Source organism: Rhinopithecus roxellana, chromosome 13 (assembly GCF_007565055.1).
Source record: "Rhinopithecus roxellana isolate Shanxi Qingling chromosome 13, ASM756505v1, whole genome shotgun sequence".
NCBI classification, from domain to species: domain Eukaryota; kingdom Metazoa; phylum Chordata; class Mammalia; order Primates; family Cercopithecidae; genus Rhinopithecus; species Rhinopithecus roxellana.
The window spans coordinates 12,324,519-12,347,014 of NC_044561.1; the positions used below are offsets into that span (position 1 = coordinate 12,324,519).

Genomic DNA, 22,496 nt, shown 5'->3' on the forward strand with positions numbered 1-22,496 from the left:
GGTCTCACACAAAGGAGCCTCAATAAGATTTTTAGCAGATTTCTCATCAGAAGCCTTTGAGACCAGAAGGCAGTAGTATAAGTAAAGTTAACTACACAGGAAAACATAAAATCAAGGATTATGATAGTTTTGGTTTGTAACTCCTGTTTTTTTCTATATGATTTGAAAGACCAATTCATAAAACAGTAATTATAAATCTATGTTAATGGACATACAATATATAAAGATGTATCTGTGACCCCCAAATATCTGAGACAAATGTCAGTCAATTCAGGAAGTTTATTTTGCCAAGGTTGAGGACGTGAGCCCATGACACAGCCTCAGTAGGTCCTGATGCCACATGCCCAAGGTAGTCTGGGCACAGCTTGGTTTTATACATTTTAAGGAGACATGAGACATCAATCAATATATGTAACATACATTGGTTCTGTCTGGAAAAGTGGGACAGCTCAAATTGGGGAGGGGTCTTCTGAGTCATGGATAGGTAAGTGACAAACAGTTGCATGCTTTTGAGTTTTTGATTAGCCTTTCCAAAGGAAGAAATCATATGCATTTATTTCAGTGAGCAGATGGATGACTTTGAGTTCTTTCCTTTGTCCACAAAGAATTTTTCCACAAATTTGTGCAGGACCTGAGGCCAAAACGTTGGTCTCTTTTATTCACACCTATGTGCCAGGACACCCCAATGGCCTCAGCGTCTGCACTTCTCCCCACCTGCCTGCCCTCCACAAGCTGACTCTCGCTGTTCTTCCGTGAGGCGGTCAGGGACCCTGTTAGAGCCGGGCAACGCAAAGACCCCGCCTCTGCAGTCTCTGTTCACACATTACCTTGTCTGAGCCTCCCAGGGACCACCCTATTTTTGAAATTTTATATTTTATTTATCTATTGAAATAGGGTCTTGCTCTGTCACCCAGACTGGAGTGCAGTGGTGCAATCATGGCTCACTGCAACCTCAATCTCCCAGGCTCAAACAATCCTCCTGCCTTGGCCTCCCAAAGTGCTGGGATTACAGGTGTGCAACACAGTGCCTGGCCTCACCCTATTTTATTTCATTTTAATTTTTAGTTTATTATTTTTGAGGTGGAGTCTCGTTCAGTCGCCCAGGCTGGAGTGCAGTGGTGTGATCTCAGCTCACTGCAACCTCTGCCTTCCGGGTTCAAGTGATTCTCCTGCCTCAGCCTCCTGAGTAGCTGGGATTACAGGCGCCCACCACAATGCCTGGTTAATTTTTGTATTTTTAGTAAAGATGGGGTTTCCCCATGTTGGCCAGGCTGGTCTCAAACTCCTGACCTCAAGTGATGCACCTGCCTCAGTCTCCCACAGTGCTGAGATTACATGCAGGAGTCACCACGCCCAGCCCCACCCTATTTTAGATTGCAGCTCCCCACACTCCCAATCGGTCTCCCAGCCTCATTCTTTACCCCGCACTCGTACCAGCCACGCCCCCTCACTTATGTCACCTGGCTCTGGTTGTCTCTCCCATGCAAAGGTCAGCTCTATGATCCCAGTTTGCCCAGGACTGCCCTGGTGTCAGCACTGACATTCTGACCCAAGACCCTCCTTAGTGCCAGGCAGCCCCAGACTTGGTCCCCCAGCTGCAGGGCCTGGGATCTTTGCTAATGTTGTTTGTTCCCAGTGCTGGGTCAGTGCCCAGGGTCCCGGGCCTGCTCAGCTGTGCATGATGAGTGAATGAGGAAGGCGGGTGTCCAAGGCTCACTTGTGTTAACACTGTGGCCCAGATGTGAGCAGGGCTGTGCGCCCTCATGCAGCTGCTCCTGCCCGCCCCTACTGCACCCCCCATTGCTGGGGCCCGGGGTGCTCAGCACTTTTCTCCTGGCAGGTGTGGGGGTGGGTTTCCGGTGGTGGTGGTGGAGGGAGGGCAGTGACCCTGGCCAAGGAGGCGATAAGTGCACTGGGCTGTGGGCGCTCCGTGTTGGGTGCTGGGGCGCCTGACCCGGCTCAGCACTGGCACTGAGAGCCACTGCCGCCTGGTGGCAGCATGCGTGTATCCTCCAGCAGGTGCCTCCCTTGTCTGGGAGGGACAGTAGGACAGCTAAGATCTGAATACAGCCTCTTAAGAGTCCCAAAAGACTTAGTTTCCCCCATCTGTGGAAGGCTTGAGGGAGCCTACACCCAGTCAGGCAGGAGCTCAGCTCCGTGACCCTGCTCTGGTAAATCCTCCCTAGCTCCACCTCCACACTGGCCAGGATTCCCGGAGTAGCCCTGGGTCAGAGCAGGGGTCTTTGTGCACCACAGGGAGCACCGCCGGCTGGTCCAGGAGGCAGGAGCAGGAACCTGGGGCGGGGGCTGCCCTGCTGAGCTGGGACACTTGTCTTCTGGCTGGGGGTGGACAGGGGTATCCAGAGGAGACATGGAGAGAGCAGAGTGGCAGCCTGTGCCGAGCCCCCCGCCCCCACTGTGCCCCTGACCTCCTCCACATTAGGGAGGGGCACCTGGGCAAGTAGCAGCCTGCATCCCTCCATGCCCCTGATGTCCAGGTTAGGGAGGGGCACCCTCTCCATGCCCCCACTGGCCTCCCTGCCCCTTGTGCCCAAACCCAGCTTCTCAAGCTCCTCACCTGGCCTGACCTCTGCATCCCCAGGGTGTCCCCACCACTGCTCCTTTATGGGGACACTTGGATGAGAATGTCTGGTCACCCCATGTGACACTGACCTTAGCTGACCCGAAATCCACTCCCAGAGACCCTGCCCCTCCCCTGAGTCCCAAGGTGCTCCCTGCCCCCGACATGCCCAATGGGGTGTGGCCTCCCACGCCTTTGGGGTACTCTCGGGTCCAGCCTGGTGAGGATGGCTCCACGATGCCCACGGTCCAGACTTGTCCCTGATGCCGTCACCATCCAGCCAGGCCCAAGCTCCATTTTAACAGCTACCCCTGGACCAGCGTTTACTGAGTGGAGGGGACTTGCTTGCTCTGCAGTCCCCTCTCCAGTCTGTGGGGCAGAGCAGCCTCCATTGCAAGAAGGAAAAGAAGGCCCAGGGCCCACGGCCAGCTGGAAGAGGGCAGCCTGGACCCAGACTGCGGTGGGAGTGCATCTGCAGATGGGGTGCGACCACCGCCAGGACAGGCCGGGCACGCAGCCCCGCACAGCACTCAGGTGAGACGTCCAGGCTCCAGAGGGCGGCTCAGCGGGGAAGCCAGGGAGCCTACGTGACCCACACGAGAGGTCTTCGAGGGCCGACCCCATGGCCCACTGCACAGGCCACTGCTGGGGACCCCTGGCTGGGGTCTGGATGTGCCACTTGGAACGTCTCAGAACCACACGTCCCAGCAGGTGGCCCCCAGGCAGGTGGCCTCTGAGACCACAGAAAGTGACTGACCCTTGCTGGGTGAGTGGGGCTGGGATCTAGGGAAGCTGAGACCCTCTGGAGGGGTCCAAGTGGGGCGGGTGCCCCAGTGAAGCTCAGCACCCAAGGATGCGCAGACAGGGAAGTGGACTCCAGCCAGTGTGGGGTGCCCTGGACAGAAACAGGTGATTCTTGACGACCTCGGGCTTGGTCAGCTACAGGAAGGGTGGGGTTGCACCCTGCACCCCAGAGCACTGGGGAAGCTCTGGGCAGCTGCCAGGGCCTTGTCTTCAGGGCCAGGGACAGTGGCCATGACCATGAATTGTCTGAGAAGGAGGCTAGGGTCCAGCACCTGGGCCATTCAGGGAAGGGGTAGCCCACCCAGGTCCTGCTATTCCCAGGGGACTCAGGACAGGGTTGAAGGTCTTTTTTGTGACCCAGAGCCCCTGAGGGCCCCACGGAGCTGTAGCTCTCGGAGAGCCAGCAGGTGCCTGGGCCCCACAGTCAGGTGAAACCACCCCACACTCTGAGGGGGGGCTGGCTCAGCTGTCCGAGGCTGTGCCTTGGCCTTCCGCCCCCCAGCAATGTGTCCCTGGCACCTACTTGTTCTTGAGGAGATTCCTGGCCTCAGGCTGCCATCCCATGGGGGTGGGTGCAACTGGAGAGAGATGTGGAGGTGGTACTGGCTGGGGCACCCCCTCCCAGCCCTGCCCCCACTGTGCGAGGCTGAGACAATGTGAGGGAAGGGGAGGGGGTTGCCCAGTCCTGGGGGTCAGTGGCTGTGGATAGCAGCCTTCCGTCTGCAGGGAGGCTCAGCAGACAAGTGAAGGAGGAGCCCACCCTGGCCCCAAGAGCAGTGTGTGTTACCCCCAGATCCCCCCACCTGAGCCAGGCCCAGTCCTCCTGCTGCCTCCAGGCCTGTCCCTGGGGCCGTGGAGTTGCCCAGCATAGCATGGGCACTCCACAGTGGCAGGTGCCAGCCCCAGGGACACCTGACCAGCAGGTGTCCATTGCCCCTTTAGTCTGTGAGCTGCTGGAGGTGACCTTTGCTGGGGAGGGGGACCCAGGCTTGGCCAAAAAGTACTGCTGGGAGAAGGGGGAGCTAAAGGTCTGCCATGGCCCTGGGCATGTCCCTGTGGGCAGCAGGCCAGAGGCTGCCCTGAAATGGCTGTGGTGTGGCTGAGCTGAAGAGACATTCCAGAGACCCCTGCCTGGCCCACTGGTGCTCCCTGGAAAGGGTATCCAGAGGCCCTGGGTGCCTGGCTGTCCTATCCACCCCCTCCCACCCCTCCCACCTCTGTGGCTCTTGCGGTTCACCCCACCTGAGGCTAGGCAAGCTCTTGAGCTCATAGGGAGGGGTGCAGGTGGGAGTGCTAGCTCTGACCCTTCCTGGACTCCAAGGCAGAGCCACGCTCCTGACCACACCCAGGACACACGTGCTTAGTTCTGTCCCCTGGGCAGAGTCCTGTCCTGATGTACCCTGGGTCCTGGGAGCCTGGGCCTCGGTGGCTGGTGGGCAAAGGGACATCCCAAGTCACTGGTGGTTGGAACCAGAGCTCCGATCAGGGAAGGTGGACCCCCAGGGAGGAGGAGGCAAGGCCAGTGACAGAGTGAGACCAGGGAGGGTGTGCGGGAGGCCCAGCAGTATGTGGTGGAGGGAACTGCGAGGCTGGAGGGCAGTGGTGGGCACAGGCCTGGGTTTGGCACAGAAGCCTGACCTGTCTCAGGGCTGGGTGGTCTCCCCGTCTCCCCCACCCAGTCTTCTATTCAGTGCACGCCATACCCAGCCCACTGTGGGAGGCCGGGAGTGCCTGGGTCTAGTCCTCAGACTCCTGTGGCCCCTGAGAGCTGGGCACCCGCTGGAGCGGAGGTTGCAGAGCTGCTGGGGGACGGAGAAGTGTACATCGGTCCTCCAGCCCTGCAGGCATAAGGCAGCTACGTCAACACGGCCTTCTGCTTCCCCCGAGGATGGGGATGGGAATGGGGGGTGTGAACTGAGCTCCATCAACATGGCCTCCTGCTTGCCCCGAGGATGATGGGAAGGGGAGTGTGAACTGAGGTCTATCAACATGGTCTCCTGCTTCCCCTGAGGATGGGGATGGGAAGTAGGGGGTGTGAACTGAGCTCCGTCAATATGGCCTCCTGCTTCCCCGGAGGATGATGGGAATGGGGGGTATGAACTGAGCTCTGTCAACATGGCCTCCTGCTTCCCCCGAGGATGGGGATAGGAAGTGGGGGGTGTGAACTGAGCTCTGTCAACACAACCTCCTGCTTCCCCCTGAGGATGGGGATGGGAAGTGGGGGTATGAACTGAGGTCCTGCAGTAGAGGAGATGGGTAGGGGCTGGGCACAGCAGCAACACCCACCTGGATGCAGATGCCTGGGGCACAGGCCTCCTCCCTGGGAAGGTCCAGGAAGGCAAAGGCAGGGGCAGCTGTGGGGTCACCCTGGGATGGGGGAGGGCAGGTCACAAGCAGTGGGAGGAAGGGTAGATCAGGCTAAACCCTGTCCTCCTCCCACATCCTCTCAGCATGCACAAAGCAGGGCTGGTCCCCCACCCCTCCCTGCCAGGTAGGCTAGACCCTGGGTGGGCTCAGGGCCCAGGTGGGGCAGAGACCACCACAGGGAAGTGATGGGGTCCTGCCGCCCCCCCGCACCTCCCCAGGATGGAGCCCCTCTCTCGGCTCACTGAGGCTGGAGGGAGCGGGCTGGCCTGGAGTGAGGGTTGGCAGGCAGGGAGCTGTGACTTCCTCCTGTGACACAGGTGCACCTGGAAGTGGGCGGGGCTGGACGAGAAGAAGGTGACCCGGAGTTGGCCCTTCATGGGCGAAGGCTGGATGGTCATTTTCCAGGCTGTGGGGAGTGAAGGGTGAGACTCCCATCTGGCCTAGCACCCCACCGCCTCCCTTCCTTCCCCAGAGGGCCCAGCGCCTGCCCACTGTACCTCCCCCAACCCACTGGGTCTCTCACTGGCCCAGCACCATTATCCCACCTCCCCGACCAACACAGAGTGACATAAAGGATGGTCTGGGCTGCGTCCACGCTGTGCAGGCCCCACGGAGAACTTACTTGGGAAGCGACGCTGTTCAAAAGGGCACCGCACCCAGGACCCCCAGCTGGTGGAGAACTGCAAAGTGGGGTGAGGGGTGCAGGAGGGTGGAGTGTGTGCAGGGCAGGGACAGGGCAGGGACAGAGACAGGCGGGGTCAGCTTCAGGGTGCTCTGGCCCAGTTCCCCTCCTTAGGCCCTTAGCTCACCCACTGTCAGACCAGAAGGGGGCTCTGAGGGACGGCTGGGAGGCTGCGCTCCAGGGCTGGGCAAGGGCCCCTGCCCCACTTCCTGTCCTGATGCCCCCTGGCCCCTCCCCAAATAGGGCACTGGCAGGCTGTGGCAGCCCCTCACCTTCAGGCAGAGCTGGGGTTGGGTATCCACCAGCGGGTACTGCACCTGAGGAGGGCTCGGGTCAGGCTGTGGCATCCATGCCGACCCCCATCCCTGCCGAGCAGGTACTCACTCTGCGATGCACCAGCTGGCTGGATTGCTGCAGCTTATGACAGCCGGCCCCGGGCCCCGGGCGCCAGCACAGGCTCACATGGCCACTCACAGGGCAGGTGGGCTCCCAGCTCAGTGTCGGGCTCCCTGGGTGGTAGTAGACCGTGTCCCACAGCACCTCCAGTGCCTCAGTGTCTGCAGGAACCCTCCCCCAAACACAGGTCAGTTGGCCCCTACCCTTGCTGCCAGGCCCATGGGGTCTAGCACCCACTCAAGTGACCACTGGACCAGGGTCCAGAGCAGTCCTCCTATGGGTTGCTAAGCCCTGTCCCAAGTCTGTGCACATGTGTGCATGGGTGTGTGCGCCTATGTGTGTGCCTGTGCATGGGTGTGTGTCCATGGGCATGGGTGTGTGTGCCTGCCTGTGCATGGGTGTATTCGTGTGTATGTGTGTGCACATGTATGGGTGTGTATGTGCATGGGTGCATGTCATGGTGTGGGTGTGCATATGCATGGGTGTGCCTTCCTGTACATGGGTGTGCGTATGCGTGTGTGTGTGCATGTGTATGGGCGTGCATGTGCATGGGTGCGTGTGCATGTGTGTATGCAACGTCGCTGAGCAGAACCGAGAGCAGGGCATCTCTCTTTTTTTTTTTCAGACGGAGTGTCGCTCTGTCCCCCAGGCTGAAGTGCAGTGGGGTGATCTCAGCTCACTTGCAAGCTCCGCCTCCCTGGTTCACGCCATTCTCCTGCCTCAGCCTCCCGAGTAGCTGGGACTACAGGCGCCCCCCACCACGCACGGCTAATTTTTTGTATTTTTAGTAGAGAGGGTTTCACCGTGTTAGCCAGGATGGTCTTGATCTCCTGACCTCGTGATCCGCCCGCCTCGGCCTCCCAAAGTGCTGGGATTATAGGCGTGAGCCAGCGGGCACGGCCTGGGCACCTCTCTTGTGCCCCTCAGACAGCCCCTCTTGATAGCCTTGATTTTCCCAGGTGAGCTGGGCCACGTGAGCACACATACACACACACACGTGCACATCCACATCTGTGCACAGGTTCCCGTGGTGACAGGCCCTTCCGAGCAGGCTCAGGGATTTAGGCTGGGCCTGCCCCTTGTCTCATCCCCCCACGTCAGTCCTCATGGTGGGATCAGCCTGGCGGCAGCCATTCCCACCCTCCCGCCCCTTGGCATCGCAGGACACGTGCCGTTTTCAAAGGGGCAGATCTGGATCCGCACTGCATCAGGGGTCGCAGACCAGCCCTGTGGGAGGGGTTGGGGTCAGCGCAGCCCCCCCATCCCTGTGTTCCCCCACCCGCCCCAAGTCCAGGCCACACCTCCAGGCACAGGCACGGCAGCTCCTGGCTGTAGGGCAGGGAGACGGCCCGGGAGACGTTGTCGGCAGTCACCTGCAACCCAGATAGGGCGGTTGAGGGGCCGCGCGGGAGGGCGGGGGTGGTCTGAGGTGGGCGGGACCTGGGCCGAACTGGGCGGGAGCCGGGACGGGAGGTGGGCGGGGCCTAGGCCTGAACAGGACGGGGACGGGCGGGGCCGGGGCCTAGGCCTGACCGGGGCGGGGACGGGAGGGGGCGGGGCCTAGGCCTGACCAGGCGCGGGACGCGGAGGTGGGCGGGGCCTAAGGTTGACCAGGGCGCGGGGCGCGGGCGCTCACTTGCACCAGGGCGCCCACGTCCTCGCAGGTGAACCGCTTGTGGCAGAACCGCACGTAGTAGTCGGGGCTCCCAGAGGCCCTGGGCACCTGCACCAGAATCGCCTTGCGCCTCCGGTCCACCCAGTAGCTGAGCTTCCCGGCTGCAGTAGGCCGCAAGTCGGGGCCGCGCTGGGACCAGGGATCACCGACACGGGGCTCTGTCCCGAGAGCCCCGACGTGGCGGCTCCTGTTTGGTTCAGGCGTTTGGCAGCCGCCCACCCGAGGGCCCATCAGGATTTTCCAAATGGGGCCGAAGACCCCGGGGAGAGGAAGCCTGTCGCAGCGTCTAGGGGTCTTCGCCAGGGCGTCGAAGGAGGGAACTCACCGAGGCAGTCGTGCACGCTCCTCCCCACATCCTCCTCTCCGCAGTCTGCAAACCGCACAGGCAATGGCAAGGTGCGGGCTGCTCTGCCCTCAGGGGCAATCCTCCTCCACCCGCCCCCTCCGCCACCCGTACCCTCACCCCGCGCTGTGCCTCCGCCATGCGACCTCGATTTAAGCCAAAGGCCTTGCGGGGATCTGTCCAGTGTGAGGGCCAGACCCCTGCCCTGGGAAGTCCCACCCCAAGCCAGGCCCTGGAGGCTGAATGGCAGCTGTGCCCAGGGGGGCCCTGGGGACCCTACCTTCCACGAGGTGCTTCTGGTCCAGCTGGACCCCACAGAAATGAGGGATGGTCCTTAGGGTGACATAGAGGTGCTGGGCCACGCTCACCGCAAAGCAGCCAAAGTACACCTGGAGCTGAGCAGGTGCAGGTGTGAGCTGGGTGGACTCAGAGGCACTGCCCACCACAGCCGGCCAGCTCCATTTGCATGGCTGGAGCTCAGAGCGAGGGATGGCGCCCAGGAGGAGCGGTGCCCAGTCTTCGGGACATGGGTGGCAGAGCCCTGCCCTGGCCTCACCTGCTGCCCCACCTGCTGCCGGTGGGAGGCCCTGGCCACCCACACGCTCTGACACTGCATCTCCTGGGTGTCCAGGCTCATGGTGCAGGCCTCCAGACCCCGCAGGCGCTCTGGGTGGAGGAGCCCAGCAGGGCATGTCAGAATAGGGCTGCCCCTGACTCTGGACCGGGCCGTGGGACCCTGTTCCTCTGCCTTCTCTCTATGAAGTGTGGTTAGCAGCGCCCCGCTCCCTCCCCAGGCTGCCCAGGGTTTGATGGTAGTAAAAGGCACCTGGGCCAACTGCTGGACCTGTGGGTGTTACTCCCACCCTCGAGGCCTCCTCTCACCATGCAGGGTGATGGAGGCACGTACACACAGGAACATCGAGCAGCCATCAGAGGGGACACACTGCATGGCAGTGTAGGACATCAGGGCCTCCAGGACTGACCTGGACATGGACACAGGGCATGGCCGGCAGAAGCTGTTAAAAATGTTCCCTGGGGAGGGAGAAGGAGTGTGAGGCCTCGAGTTCCCTGGTGCTTGGAAAGGCTTTGTGGTTGGTTCTGTGAAGGGGAAGAGAGCCCTGGGGCTGCACAGTCTTTGCTGGGGGGTCTTTACTATCTTGCCCCAAGCCAAGTGGGGAGCAAGCCCTCTGGCATGTAGTCAGCCCACCCCGAGACACACTGAAATGTCTGTGGGACCCCAGCATTGGGCCCGGGTCAGTGGGGCAGGCTGCACACCAGTCTGCATCAGAGCAGCAGAAGCTGCTGCCCCACCTGGCCAGCAAGGGGGCAGGGAGCCCACCTTCACTTGCTGGCAAGCTCTGTCACCTCTGCTTAAAGATGAACAGCAGAAAAGGCCAACACGGGCTTGCTGGGACACTTGGGAGGTGACCGCAAGGCTGCAGCCCAGACCTCTGTCCACAGGGAAGTGGTCACATCCTTGCAGGGAAGGTTTGCCCCCAGGGCCTTTTGCTCTAAGACCAAACACCATTCCAGGTAGCCGCACCAGACCTGGGCAACGGGGAGCTGGGGGTATCATTTTGGGCACCAGGGGCTCAGCAATTTTGCTGCCTTTGCTCAGCCACCTAGGTTTTCAGGTGGGACTCAGAGCAGAACTTCACGTGAGCCACAGAGCCTGGCAACCCGGCATTCCACAGGAGGACTGCCACCCTCTTGATAGAAGGCCTGGCCACCGAGGCATGGGACCTCATGCTGTTGGTGAGACAGTGCAGCTGCTGCTCAGCGGAGCCCACACTGAACACAGCACCCTGCTGAGGCAGGAGAGGAAGGAATGAGAGTAACCAGGAACGAAGGGAGAAGCAAAAGAACAGCAGGTGCAGCCAGTTCCAGGCAAGATTAGGCAGCACACAGGCCGCAGCCTCCCTCCTGTGATAATGAGACTCCACTTCAGCCTCTGATTGTTGCCACTTCAGCCTCTGATTGTTGCAGACCCATTCTCCACAGGGTGTAACCCACTGGAAACCTCCAAAGGGCAGCTAGGGGTGTTACCAAATTCTTTTAGCTTTATGAAAACCCTGGGGTGCATTGCAATCGGGGTCCTTGGCTGCTTGCTTGAGCCTGCTCCCACTCTATGGAGTGCTCTTTCTCTTCAGTAAATCTGTGCCCTCCTTACTCCATTCTTTTTTGTTGCTTTACTTGTGTGTTTTGTTCAGTTCTTTGTTCAACACGGCAAGAACCTAGACAACTGACAGTTGAGACCTTCCACCTAGTAACCCTGTGCCTCAAAGGAGCAATGGGAATTAAGAGGTCCGAACATACTATGGGTAAGAAATCCAACTCTTTCTCTTTTTTTTTTTTTTTTTTTTCGAGACGGAGCTCCACTCTGACGCCCAGGCTGGAGCTCAGTGGCGTGATCTCGGCTCACTGCAACCTCTGCCTCCTGGGTTCAAGCAATTCTCCTGCCTCAGCCTACTGAGTAGCTGGGATTACAGGCATGCACCACCACGCCCGGCTAATTTTTGTATTTTTGGTAGAGGCAGGGTTTCACCATGCTGGCCAGGCTGGTCTCAAACTCCTGACTCAGGTGATCCGCCCGCCTCGGCCTCCCAAAGTGCTGGGATTACAGGTGTGAGCCACCGTGCCCAGCCAGAAATCCAACTCTTACAAATTCCCACTGCAGTCCAGAGGGACTCACAGGGATCCGATTTACCCTCCTGCCTGAGAGAGCGGGAAACCAAGGCAAAACCCATGAGCAATGGTTTCAAGACAGTGGGTGTGAGGAAGTCAGGGCCAGTGAGTCCTGGGAGACAGGAAACAGTCACAGTGAGCTCTGGGAATGTGCCACTGTCTGCGGAGTGTTTCCAGGCAGTGGTGGGGGTGAAGTCCCAAGTGGAGCTTGGCACACTCCCTGAGACGAGGAACTGGGATGGAGGGTCTGGGCAGCCAGGGCCTTCAGGACCGAGTATGAGAGGGGAGGGGATAATGCAGAGAGAGAACTCTGGGGAGCATCCACTTTGCTAATACTCAGTGGAGTGTTCATGAACACACGCATGTGAGGGAACAACCAGAGGTGGAGAAAGAACCACCCCAGGGAATTTGAGGGGGTGGCCGGGCGGGGCTCACACCTGCAATCCCAGCACTGTGGGAGGCCGAGGCGGGTGGATCACCTGAAGTCAGGAGTTCGACACCAGCCTGGCCAACATGGTGAAACCCTGTCTCTACTAAAAATACAAAAATTAGCCTGGTGTGGTGGCGAGCGCCTGTAATCCCAGCTACTCAGTAGGCTGAGGCTGAAGAATCACTTGAACCCAGAGGTGGAGGTTGCAGTGAGCCGAGATCACGTCACTGCACTCCAGCCTGGTGACAGAGCGAGACTCCATTTCAAAAAAAAAAAAAAAAAAAAAAAAAGGCCGGGCACGGTGGCTCACGCCTGTAATCCCAGCACTTTGAGAGGCCACCACACCCAATCAACAAAATTTTAAAAACCACTTATGATTATCTCAATAGTCACAGAAAAATTTTTTGACGAAGTTCACCATCCATTCCTGATTTTAAAAAAAATCTCAGCAAACAGGGAATGAAATTTCCTCAAACTGATAAAGACCATCTGTGAAAAACCTATATCTAACATCACATTTCATAGGGAAAGAATAGATTATTTCCCTGCCCCCCAGATCGAAAATAAAACAAGGATCCCTGCTCTTCTCACTTCGACTCAATACTGTACGGGGGACCCTACTCCATGCAATGGGGCGGGAAAAGAAATAGGCTTCTTGCTTGGAAATAAAGAAGTAAAGTTGTGTTCCTTTGTAGATGACATGATTGTCTCTGTAGACAACGCTAGTATCTACAAAAAAGGCACTGAAACTAATAAATAAGTTTAGCAAAGTTGCAGGATACAGGATCAGTATACAAAAATCCACTATTTCTTTTTTGTTTGTTTTTCTGTTGTGTGTGTGTGTGTGTGTGTGTGTGTGTGTGTTTGAGATGGAGTCTCACTCTGTGGCCCAGGCTGGAGTGCAGTGGCGTGATCTCCACTCACTGCAAGCTCCGCCTCCCGGGTTTACGCCATTCTCCTGCCTCAGCCTCCTGAGTAGCTGGGACTACAGGCACCCGCCACCACGCCTGGCTAATTTTTGTATTTTTAGTAGAGACGGGGTTTCACCGTGTTAGCCAGGATGGTCTCGATCTCCTGACCTCGTGATCTACCCGTCTCGGCCTCCCAAAGTGTTGGGATTACAGGCGTGAGCCACCATGCCCGGCCATGTTTTGTGTTTTTTTGAGACGAGGCCTCACTCTGTCGCCCAGGCTGGAATGCAGTGATGAGATGTCGGCTCACTGCAACCTCTGCTTCCCAGGTTCAAGTGACTCTCATGTCTCAGCCTCCCGAGTAGCTAGGACTACAGATGCATACCACCACACCCAACTAATTTTTTAATTTGTAGTGGAGACGGGATTTCACCGTGTTGGCCAGACTGGTCTTGAACTCCTGACCTCAAGTGATCCACCTGCCTCAGCCTCCCAAACACTGTATTTCTATATACAAAGAATAACTATAAATCGAAAATTTAGAAATGAAATAAAGCCAGATGGTTTCGGGATAAAAAGCCAGGCTGTGCTAGGGAGCGGGGCGGAGAGTGAGGGGAGTGAGGAGAACTTCGTCCCCAAGGCTGGTGTTTCCTTCCCTTGGAGGATCTTCCCTGGGGCTTGGTATGCAGCAATCTTCAGAGAAATGACTGTGCCTTAGAACTCAGTGTCTATGTTGTCATCCATGTGTGTTCGGCCAACAACTCCCCTTTAATGCCAGCACTTTGGGAGGCCGAGGCAGGCAGATCACCAGAGGTCAGGGGTTCAAGACCAGCCTGGCCAACATGGCGAAACCCTGTCTCTACTAAAAATACAAAAATTTGCTGGGGGTGGTGGTACACACCTGTAGTCCTAGCTACTTGGGAGGCTGAGGTAGGAGAGGAAGGGAGGCAGAGGTTGCAGTGAGCAGAGAGCACACCACAGCACTCCAGCCTGGGTGACAGAGTGAGACTCCATCTCAAAAAAAAAAAGACAACCTCCTTTATGCAAGAAATGAGAAATCTGCATCTTTTGACCCTTTCCAGAAAAAAGACAAAGACTTACTCCAGACAACCAAGAAAGGAATCAAAACCAGAAAGTTAAAAAAAAAAAATGGTAGAGCCATGGAAGAGAAGGACTCACAGTGAGCACGGAAAATGAGGACATGTACAGAGTTAGTGAAATGGGTGCAGGAGGAGAAGCTGCTCATTGTGAAATAAAATGTACAAAAATAAGAACAGGCTTTTGTCCCAACTAAGCTGACAAAATGAAGAGGAGGCTGTGTGGAAGGAAGGGTGAGTAAAGCAGAAACACACAAGATTAGTGTGGTACAAAACAGAATTCATTGTTACTGTGTGGAAAAAGCTGTGAAACTACAATTCATCACAAACCCTTAGAAATAAATATGTTTTGCCTCATCCAAAATAAAGCACATAAATAACACCCAGAGACTTACCAAAAGAGCGCCTGACAGATGTGCTTCCTCCAGGAAGGAGAAGAGAGCTCAACAGGAACAAATGGGTTACAGAAAGGACCGGCGAGCGGGGGGAATGGGAAACACAGTGGGGAACTGGGAATTCAAACTGGTGTTGACAGCGGAGGAGGCTGAGCACAACTCTGTGTGTTTAAAAACACCTGGGCCGGGCATGGTGGCTCACATCTGTAATCTCAGCACTTCGGGAGGTCAAGGCAGGCAGATCACTTCAGGTCAGGAGTTTGAGATCAGCCTGGTCAACATGGTGAAACCCCATCTCTACTAAAAATACAATGATTAGCTGGGCGCGGTGGTGCTGGGAGTCTGGAATCCCAGCTACTGGAGAGGCTGAGGCAGGAGAATCCCTTGAACCCGGGAGGCGGAGGTTGCAATGAGCCGAGATTGCACCACTGCACTCCAGCCCGGGCAACAAAGCAAGACTTTGTTCCCCACACCTCTCCAAAAATAAAAAAATAAATACAATATAACAAAAATAAAAATTAAAACACGCTGGGACTACACTTCCCTAATATGGGAGACCAGGCCATTTACACCAGCTCAACTGCTAAAAAGTACTAATTAGGCTGGAGAAAAAAACATACTTTTTTTTTTTTTTGAGACGGAGTCTTGCTCTGTGGCCCAGGCTGGAGTGCAGTGGCCGGTTCTCAGCTCACTGCAAGCTCCGCCTCCCGGGTTCACGCCATTCTCCTGCCTCAGCCTCCCGAGTAGCTGGGACTACAGGCGCCGCCACCACGCCCGGCTAGTTTTTGGTATTTTTTATTTTAGTAGAGACGGGGTTTCACCATGTTCGCCAGGATGGTCTCGATCTCCTGACCTCGTGATCCGCCCGTCTCGGCCTCCCAAAGTGCTGGGATTACAGGCTTGAGCCACCGCGCCCGGCCAAACATACGTTTTTTAAAAAACTTCCTAGAAACGTATGAGAGCTGCGAAACTTTTCAGGATGGGGGCTGAGGAAAGCAGGGCGTAGGAGGTTGCTTTACAGGGATGGGGGATGGAGGGAGGGTTTCTAACCCAGTGGGAGCTGAGGGCTTTGTGGGGAGGCTCCAGCACGTGGTGAGGGAGAACTTCCCCACATTGAGCTGGGCCTTGACCTGGGTTAGCGAGAATTGGACCGATCCTCTCCCCAAAGCCCAGTTGCTGAGTGGAGTAGCGGGGAGTAGAAAGTTCCAGAGTCGCTGAGTGGAGAAGCGGGGAGTAGAAAGCTCCAGAGTCGCTGAGTGGAGTAGCGGGGAGTAGAAAGCTCCCCAAAAGCCCACAACCAAGTACAGATTCACAGCCCGGGCTGGGCCCACCAGGAAAACCCATGAAACCTCGATCTGCGAATCTGGTGTAAACCGCCCGACAGTCAGGCACTGCTCCTGGTGCCACCCAGCAACAACGGAAGTCCAGCCCCCGGGAGGCCCTCCATCCTGCGACTTGGAGCCACTGAAGGTAAACAAGCACTCCAGGAAGCAGAGAGCCCGGAGTGAAGCTGCGGAGAGGGTGGGCCAGCGACGAGCCACAGGCCAAGCAGGAGAAAAAACAGGCTTGAAAATACAGGCAGTGGGAAGGGCTGTGACGAGGGACCGGGCACACTTGAGAGAAACGGAATTCCTAGAAACAAAACCACCGCGACAGAATTAAAATGCAACCGGTGATTTTTAAGAGCAGATTGGGGCCGGGCGCGGTGCCTCATGCCTGTAATCCCAGCACTTTGGGAGGCCGAGGTGGGCGGACCACGAGGTCAAGAGATCAAGACCAGACTGGCCAATATGGTGAAACTCCGTCTCTACTAAAAATACAAAAAAATTGACCAGGCATGTTGGCACATGTCTGTAATCCCAGCTACTCAGGAGGCTGAGGCAGGAGAATTGCTTGAACCTGGGAGGCAGAGGTTGCGGTGAGCCCAGATTGCACCACTGCACTTCAGCATGGGCAACAGAGTGAGACTCTGTCTCAAAAAAAGAAAGAAAGAAAGAAAAAAAGGTGGGGGAGGTTAAAGTAAAAAACCTATATGATAATTTTCATAGATGCAGACATTTTTCATAAAATTCAACACCTATTCATGATAAAAGAATGCTTAGCAAGCTAGGAAAAGAAAGGTACCTCTTTGTCTAGATCAGGGACATCCAGTGCAAACATCCAATAAACTTAACACTGAGCAGTAAACCTTTGGAATCATTACCATTAATATACTATTACTGTCAAGACTCAGACAGGAATTCCCTCTTGCAACATCGTCCTGGAGATCTGAACCAATTCCACAAGATCCACGCCCTCCACCCAATGCATAGGTTTACAAGCTGTCATTAGCTGCAGAATATGTGACCAGCTATTTAAAAAAGGAGACTCAATAGGAAATCTATTAGAAATACTAAAGAGGATTATATTTTTTTACTTATTTATGTTTTTTGAGGCAGAGTCTTACTGTATCGCCCAGGCTGGAGTGCGGTGGCACAATCTCGGCCCACTGCAACCTCTGCCTCCTGGGTTCAAGTGATTCTCTTGCCTCAGCCTCCCAGGTTGCTGGAATTACAGGCAAGTGCCACCACACCCGGCTTTTTTTGTTTTGTTTTGTTTTGTTTTTTGTATTTTTTTTTTTTTTTTCAGATGGAGTCTCACTCTGTCGCCCAGGCTGGAGTGCAGTGGCGCGATCTCGGCTCACTGCAAGCTCCACCTCCCGGGTTCACGCCATTCTCCTGCCTCAGCTTCCCAAGTAGCTGAGACTACAGGCGCCAGCCACCTCGCCCGGCTATTTTTTTTAGTATTTTTAGTAGAGGCAGGGTTTCACCATGTTAGCCAGGATGGTCTCTATCTCCTGACCTCGTGATCCGCCCGTCTCAGCCTCCCAAATTGCTGAAATTACAGGCGTGAGCCACCACGCCCCGCCTTTTTTTTTTTTTTTTGTATTCTTAGTAGAGACAGGGTTTCACCGTGTTGGCCAGGCTGGTCTCGAACTCCTGACATCAGGTGATCCGCCCGCCTCGGCCTCCCACAGTGCTGGGATTACAGGTGTGACCACCGCGTTGGCCATGCTTTGCATTTGTTGTTTGTTTGTTAATATCGTCCACTTTGTGAATTCACATTTCATCCTTGCGCTGGGACTAGGCTGGTCTAATCTCCCCTAAACTTAGAGGTCCTTGAGGCAAAGAAACATTTAATTAAAGTTTAGCCATCTATTTTTCTGTTAAATTCAAGCAAAAATAAATAAAATACTTCAAATGACATAAGGTAATTTCATTTCTATAAAATAATTTTTATCTGTTTATCCTGCAAATATCTGTATATTTGGCTACACAAATGTCTAGAACAAGCCAGGCACGGTGGCTCATGCCCATAATCCCAGCACTTTGGGAGGCTGAGGCAGGAGGATCGCTTGAGCCCAGGAGTTTGAGAATAGCCTGGGTTTGGTTGACCAACCAAAGATAGGAAGACCTCATGTCTATTCTTATAAAAATCAAAACTAAGAAAAAAAAAAAAAACCAAAATGCCCAGAGCAATGTTGGGCTTTAACTTTCTTGAGCTTTAACTTCATTGAGCTTTAACGTATTCCACTGAGCTTTAACTTTCTTCATTGAGCTTTAACTTTCTTCCTTATAGCGTCTGCATCACTCAGAGTCCTTTTATAAATAGATACGCTGTTTACAAAGAAAATCAAGGTAGTTGTTAAAGGCCCAGTAGGGGTCCCTTTACACAGGGAAAACACTTTGCTAGAAGAGATGGGGTTTTCCACCTGCTGCTGCTGGGCGGTCAACCCGGCCACGGGTTTGGAATGCAATGAGGCAGAGGCATTGTGTGTTAAGTGGAGACGTGGGACTCTCTCTGGCAGGGCCACCTCTGGCCAGGAGCCAGGGCGGCCTTGCCTGGGTGTGGCCAGGGTCACACACACATCGGTGAGCAATGGTGGTTTGCCCTGCCCAGAAGGGAACCCCAGCTGCTGGGGACAGTGCAGGACAGACCTGCCTGCCACAGTGGACAAAGCGGCCCTGGTGGCCTGGGGTAGGGGGTCCAGGCCCTGAGCAACCCCCAGGGCTGAGATGTACTCACGGTTCCTGTGGCTCCTGCAGGTAAAGCCCTGTGGACAGAACAGTGAGAGGGGTGAGTGACTGAGGGCACCCCCTCCCCAGCCCGTCCTGCTCCTGCCCTGTCCCTCACTCCTGGGGGTCCTGGGCTGCCCTCAATCCCAGCTCCTCCTCAGTGTCAGGGGCCTGGCCCAAGGCTGGCATGTGGCGGTCACTTAGTAAACAGTGTGGTCTGAATCTCTGTGGACCCTCAGGCCCCAGCTCCCCCAGCCACTTGTGTGTTTGCTAAGTGGACACTAGCAGAGCACCCACTATGCGCCAGGCTTGCTTAGGAGAGCACCTACTATGCGCCAGGCTTGCTTAGGTGCTGGGACTCATGAACAGAGGAAAACTGAACCATCCCTGTTTCTCCAGGAGCTCACATTCCGAGAAGGGGGAAACAGAACAATCTGAAACCTGGGAAATCAGCAACTTATATTTTATGCAACTAAAATAAAGAGGTGGGAAAATAACAGAGGGAGCAAGAGGAGCAAGAGGGGTCTGGAGAGTGTGGGGGGTTCAGGTTATAAATCCAAGGGGTGCTTGGGGGGCCTCATAGAGGTCAATTTCATGGACCTGGAAGGAAGTGAGGCTGAGCTGGTGGTGGGGGGCGGAGGCATGCAGTGCAGTGAACAGGCCCTGGATGGTCCGGGTCCAAGCTGCACTCCTGATATGTTATCATCCCCAGCCCAACCTGACCAAGGGTGCCCAAAGAGGGGCATGAGGACTTGTGGCCAGGTTCCTGGGGGCAGAAGGGTCCTGTGGGACAGGCTGCTCCCAGACAGCCTGTGGGTGAGGCAGGAGGTGCCCGGCACCCCAGCGCCAAAGGCGTGGGAGCTGAGGGAGCACAGGGTGGCACTGGCACCCTCAAAGCAGGGCAGGACCCCCAGAGTCCAGGCACCCTGGGGGCAGCCACTGAGCTGGGGCGCTGGACTGTGCATCCCGTGGTCAACACAGGCGGCCACTGAGCTGGGGCACTGGACTGTGCATCCCGTGGTCAACACAGGCGGCCACTGAGCTGGGGCACTGGACTGTGCATCCCGTGGTCAACACAGGCGGCCACTGAGCTGGGCCACTGGACTGTGCATCCCGTGGTCAACACAGCCGCTCCATTCTTGGAAAAAGCTGACCCTCTACTGACGGGACGGGGAAGCCCAGGCTGTCCAGGTCGGGGTAGGGGTGGGAGGAGCTCCAGATGGAGACCTGGACTTCTGCTCCTAGCCCAGGTGGAGCATGGACAAATAAAACTCGGCCCACTTCTGTTCCTTGAATTGTGGAGCGGGTATTACCGGTGGCTACACGTCTTTCTAAATATTTGTTATTTTGGAATACGTTTAGATTTACAGAGAGTTTACCCAAGATTCCCTCATCTCAGCAGTTTCCGGGGCATTTGCAAAACCTGGGGAGCCACATGGATGGGCGGCAGCGAGTGACACTCAGTCTAGTGTGGAATCGTGTGCTCCTAGTAAGCTGTTTTCTGTTCCAGGGTCCAGGCCAGGACCCCACCCTGCAGATGGCCTCCGAGTCTTCGTTCTCACCCCACTGTCTCCACCCATTTGCCGAACACCCCAGTAACTCCCCAGAGACTGCCGTGCGTGACGGTCCTCCGCCCGCCATGGCCCCGAAACGCGCTGCCCTTGGGCGGAGTGCAGGCTGGACTGAGCGTCCTGATGGAAGCCCCGGCCTCGGCCCCTGGTGGGGAGCAGGGCCTCAAACGAGGGGCTGGCGGAGCTGACCCCAGGCTGCTGAGGGCTTTGCCCAGGCAAAAGGGGCCAGGCTCACCTGGGGCAGCCTCTGGGTAACGTGACCCGAGCAGGCCTCAGGTGGGCAGGCGATGACAGCCCAGACCAGCCCAAGCACAAAGGGAGCGGTGGAGGCAGTGCTGGGAGGCCCAGTGAGGCCACCTGTGCAGAACTGCGGGGGGGGGGGCAGTGGCGTGGGTCCCCGGCCCTCCCTCCCTCCCACCAGGTGCCCCGAAGCCCCTCTGGGCGCCCACTGTGGCCTGGACTCCCCGCCTCCAACTCCAGGAGAGAAAGAATCCCTGGGGGCTCGGAGGCCGGGGTGGGCTGGAGATGCGAAGGGCGTCCGCTCGTTCTCCTGACTTCCTGGACTCTGAAGCCCACCCAGGGCTGGCCCGGGGCCCGAGTGTCCGGGGCTGCAGGAGAGGCCGCTGTCAGGGCGCAGGACTTCGCAGGGCTCTGCCCCGCCCCTCCCCTCCCACGCGGGCCACGGGAAGCGGGACCTGGGCGCGCTGCGGGGAAGGTGGGGGGAGCTGGGCCGGGAGGGCTGAGCCTGGGCCCTGGGCGCCTCCCCCACACGGGGTTTTCCGTCGTGCTTCTCGGGGCTTCCCAGCGGCCGGCGTTGGGGGCGATCTGTAGGGAACCCCCAGGTCAGCTGCTCGCGGCCCCAACCGGCTCAAACTCCCCCGGGGCGCGGCTTTAGCCCCAGCCTCCCCTACCTGGCTTCCCCCCACGAGCAGGGGCTCCCGCGCCCCCTTGCATCCACCTCCCTGTCCGAGGCTGCCCAGGCAGCGCCCCTACAACCCGCCTCCAGCTTCCCGCTCCTCCTCTCACCCCTTGACCCCTCCTGCTCCTGCTCAGCCCTCCCCACCCCATCTTCCATGAGACCCTCCCTCAGCCCCGCCAAACCCCTGCTCTCCCCTCCCCTCCAGCACTTCCCCTCCTTCCTCGCGTCCTCCACCCGCCTCAGCCCCTGCCCCTAGTCTTGGTCCCCACACATTCCCCAGGATCACCTGCCCGTCCCAGCTTAGACAGCCTCATCACCCCTCGGACCAGGAGGCTGCCTGCACACCCCGCAGCCGCCTCAGCAAAACTTTCCAGCTTGCATTTCAAGGCCGCCTTCCCCCAGGTCTCCCAACTCAGGGACCATTTCCTCCCAGGCAAAAGTTGACTCTGAGGTCTCATCTCTCACTTCTCCTTCCCCCTCCCAGCCAGAACCCCCAGGCCTGCCCCCTCCCTGTTTTGCATCTCCACTGCAGGGTGGGATCCGGTGGACTCTCCACCGAACTGAACCCTGCTCCCACCGGTTCCCACACATCCCAGCCTGCTTTCTTCCTTGTTCCACGAATGCCCCGTGGATCTGAGCCTGCCCACGGCACCCAGCACTCCAGCCCCCGTACCCACGGCTCCCCTCCCTGAGCTGAGCCCTCTGCTGGACCCATCTCAGGCCCTGCGGAGCTGCTGGGTGTCTCACAAGTGTCCCCTGAGGTGACCAGGCCACCACCCTAAAGACATCTTGCTCTCTGCTGTCCCCATGCCAGGAACGGTGCAACCAGCAGGTCCTCAGCGAGTCCTCCCTTTCTGGGACACCTTCCGTGCTCTTTCCATGCCTGTGTCCCCACTGTGCCTCGGCCAGCCTTGGGCACCGGCGCCCCTTCCTGGGACGCGGGGTACACTTCTTGATGCAGGTGCTGATGAAGCGCCCTCTCCTGTAAGGCTGAGTCAGCGAGCCCTGCAGCAAGACCTCCCCCCCACCACCCCCGGCCCCAGGCTGCCAACCCAGGCACCTCCACTGCCAACACCTCACTCTCAGCACATTCCCCGAGTGTTTCCTTGGCAGGTGTCTACACAAGCCCAGGTGCTGCGGTTCCGATGGCTCAGAGCAGCCGCAGGGGGTGGGGTGGGAGCCCCAGATGGGCTTGCGGGCTGCCCTAGAATCTAACACAGCCTCCTTGGAGGTCACAGGTGGGTCTGAGGTGGGCTCACCCTGCCTTGAGCTTCTAGCAAACACTTCCTGAAGCAGCTTGGAAGGGTCAGGCCGGGTCTCCCAGCCTCCTTTCACCAGCACTGCCTTCGGGCCCCCCGGCACTCCCAGCCCCTGCAACCCCTTCCCTGTTGATGTGCTGAGAGCATCAGGCCAGACCCACCTGAGGAGAAACCAGGGCCTTATCTGCCACAGTGTAGGGGCCTAGGAGGAGGCAGGAGCTTACCTGAGAACAGGAGAGGCCACATTCTGTAATCGGGGGGATGGCCAGGCTCTGGAAAGTGCCCCAGGTCAGGCCCAGGAATGCAAGTGCTTGCCCGGCCAGCAT

The 22,496-nt window shown here is 57.3% G+C and overlaps 1 protein-coding gene across 1 annotated transcript; it reads right to left on the reverse strand.

The window, feature by feature from the left end:
* Positions 1-5,028: 5,028 nt before the first annotated feature.
* On the reverse strand, positions 5,029-22,496 carry IL17REL (interleukin 17 receptor E like). The gene is made up of 15 exons (XM_030913927.1): positions 22,395-22,496; positions 18,432-18,459; positions 9,731-9,880; positions 9,405-9,514; positions 9,129-9,243; positions 8,831-8,875; positions 8,467-8,606; positions 8,132-8,203; positions 8,003-8,057; positions 6,819-6,991; positions 6,707-6,751; positions 6,375-6,432; positions 5,995-6,158; positions 5,672-5,752; positions 5,029-5,223 (listed from the first exon to the last, which is right to left on the reverse strand). Exons 1-15 carry the CDS (start codon positions 22,494-22,496, stop codon positions 5,029-5,031), a joined length of 1,533 nt encoding a protein of 510 aa, XP_030769787.1.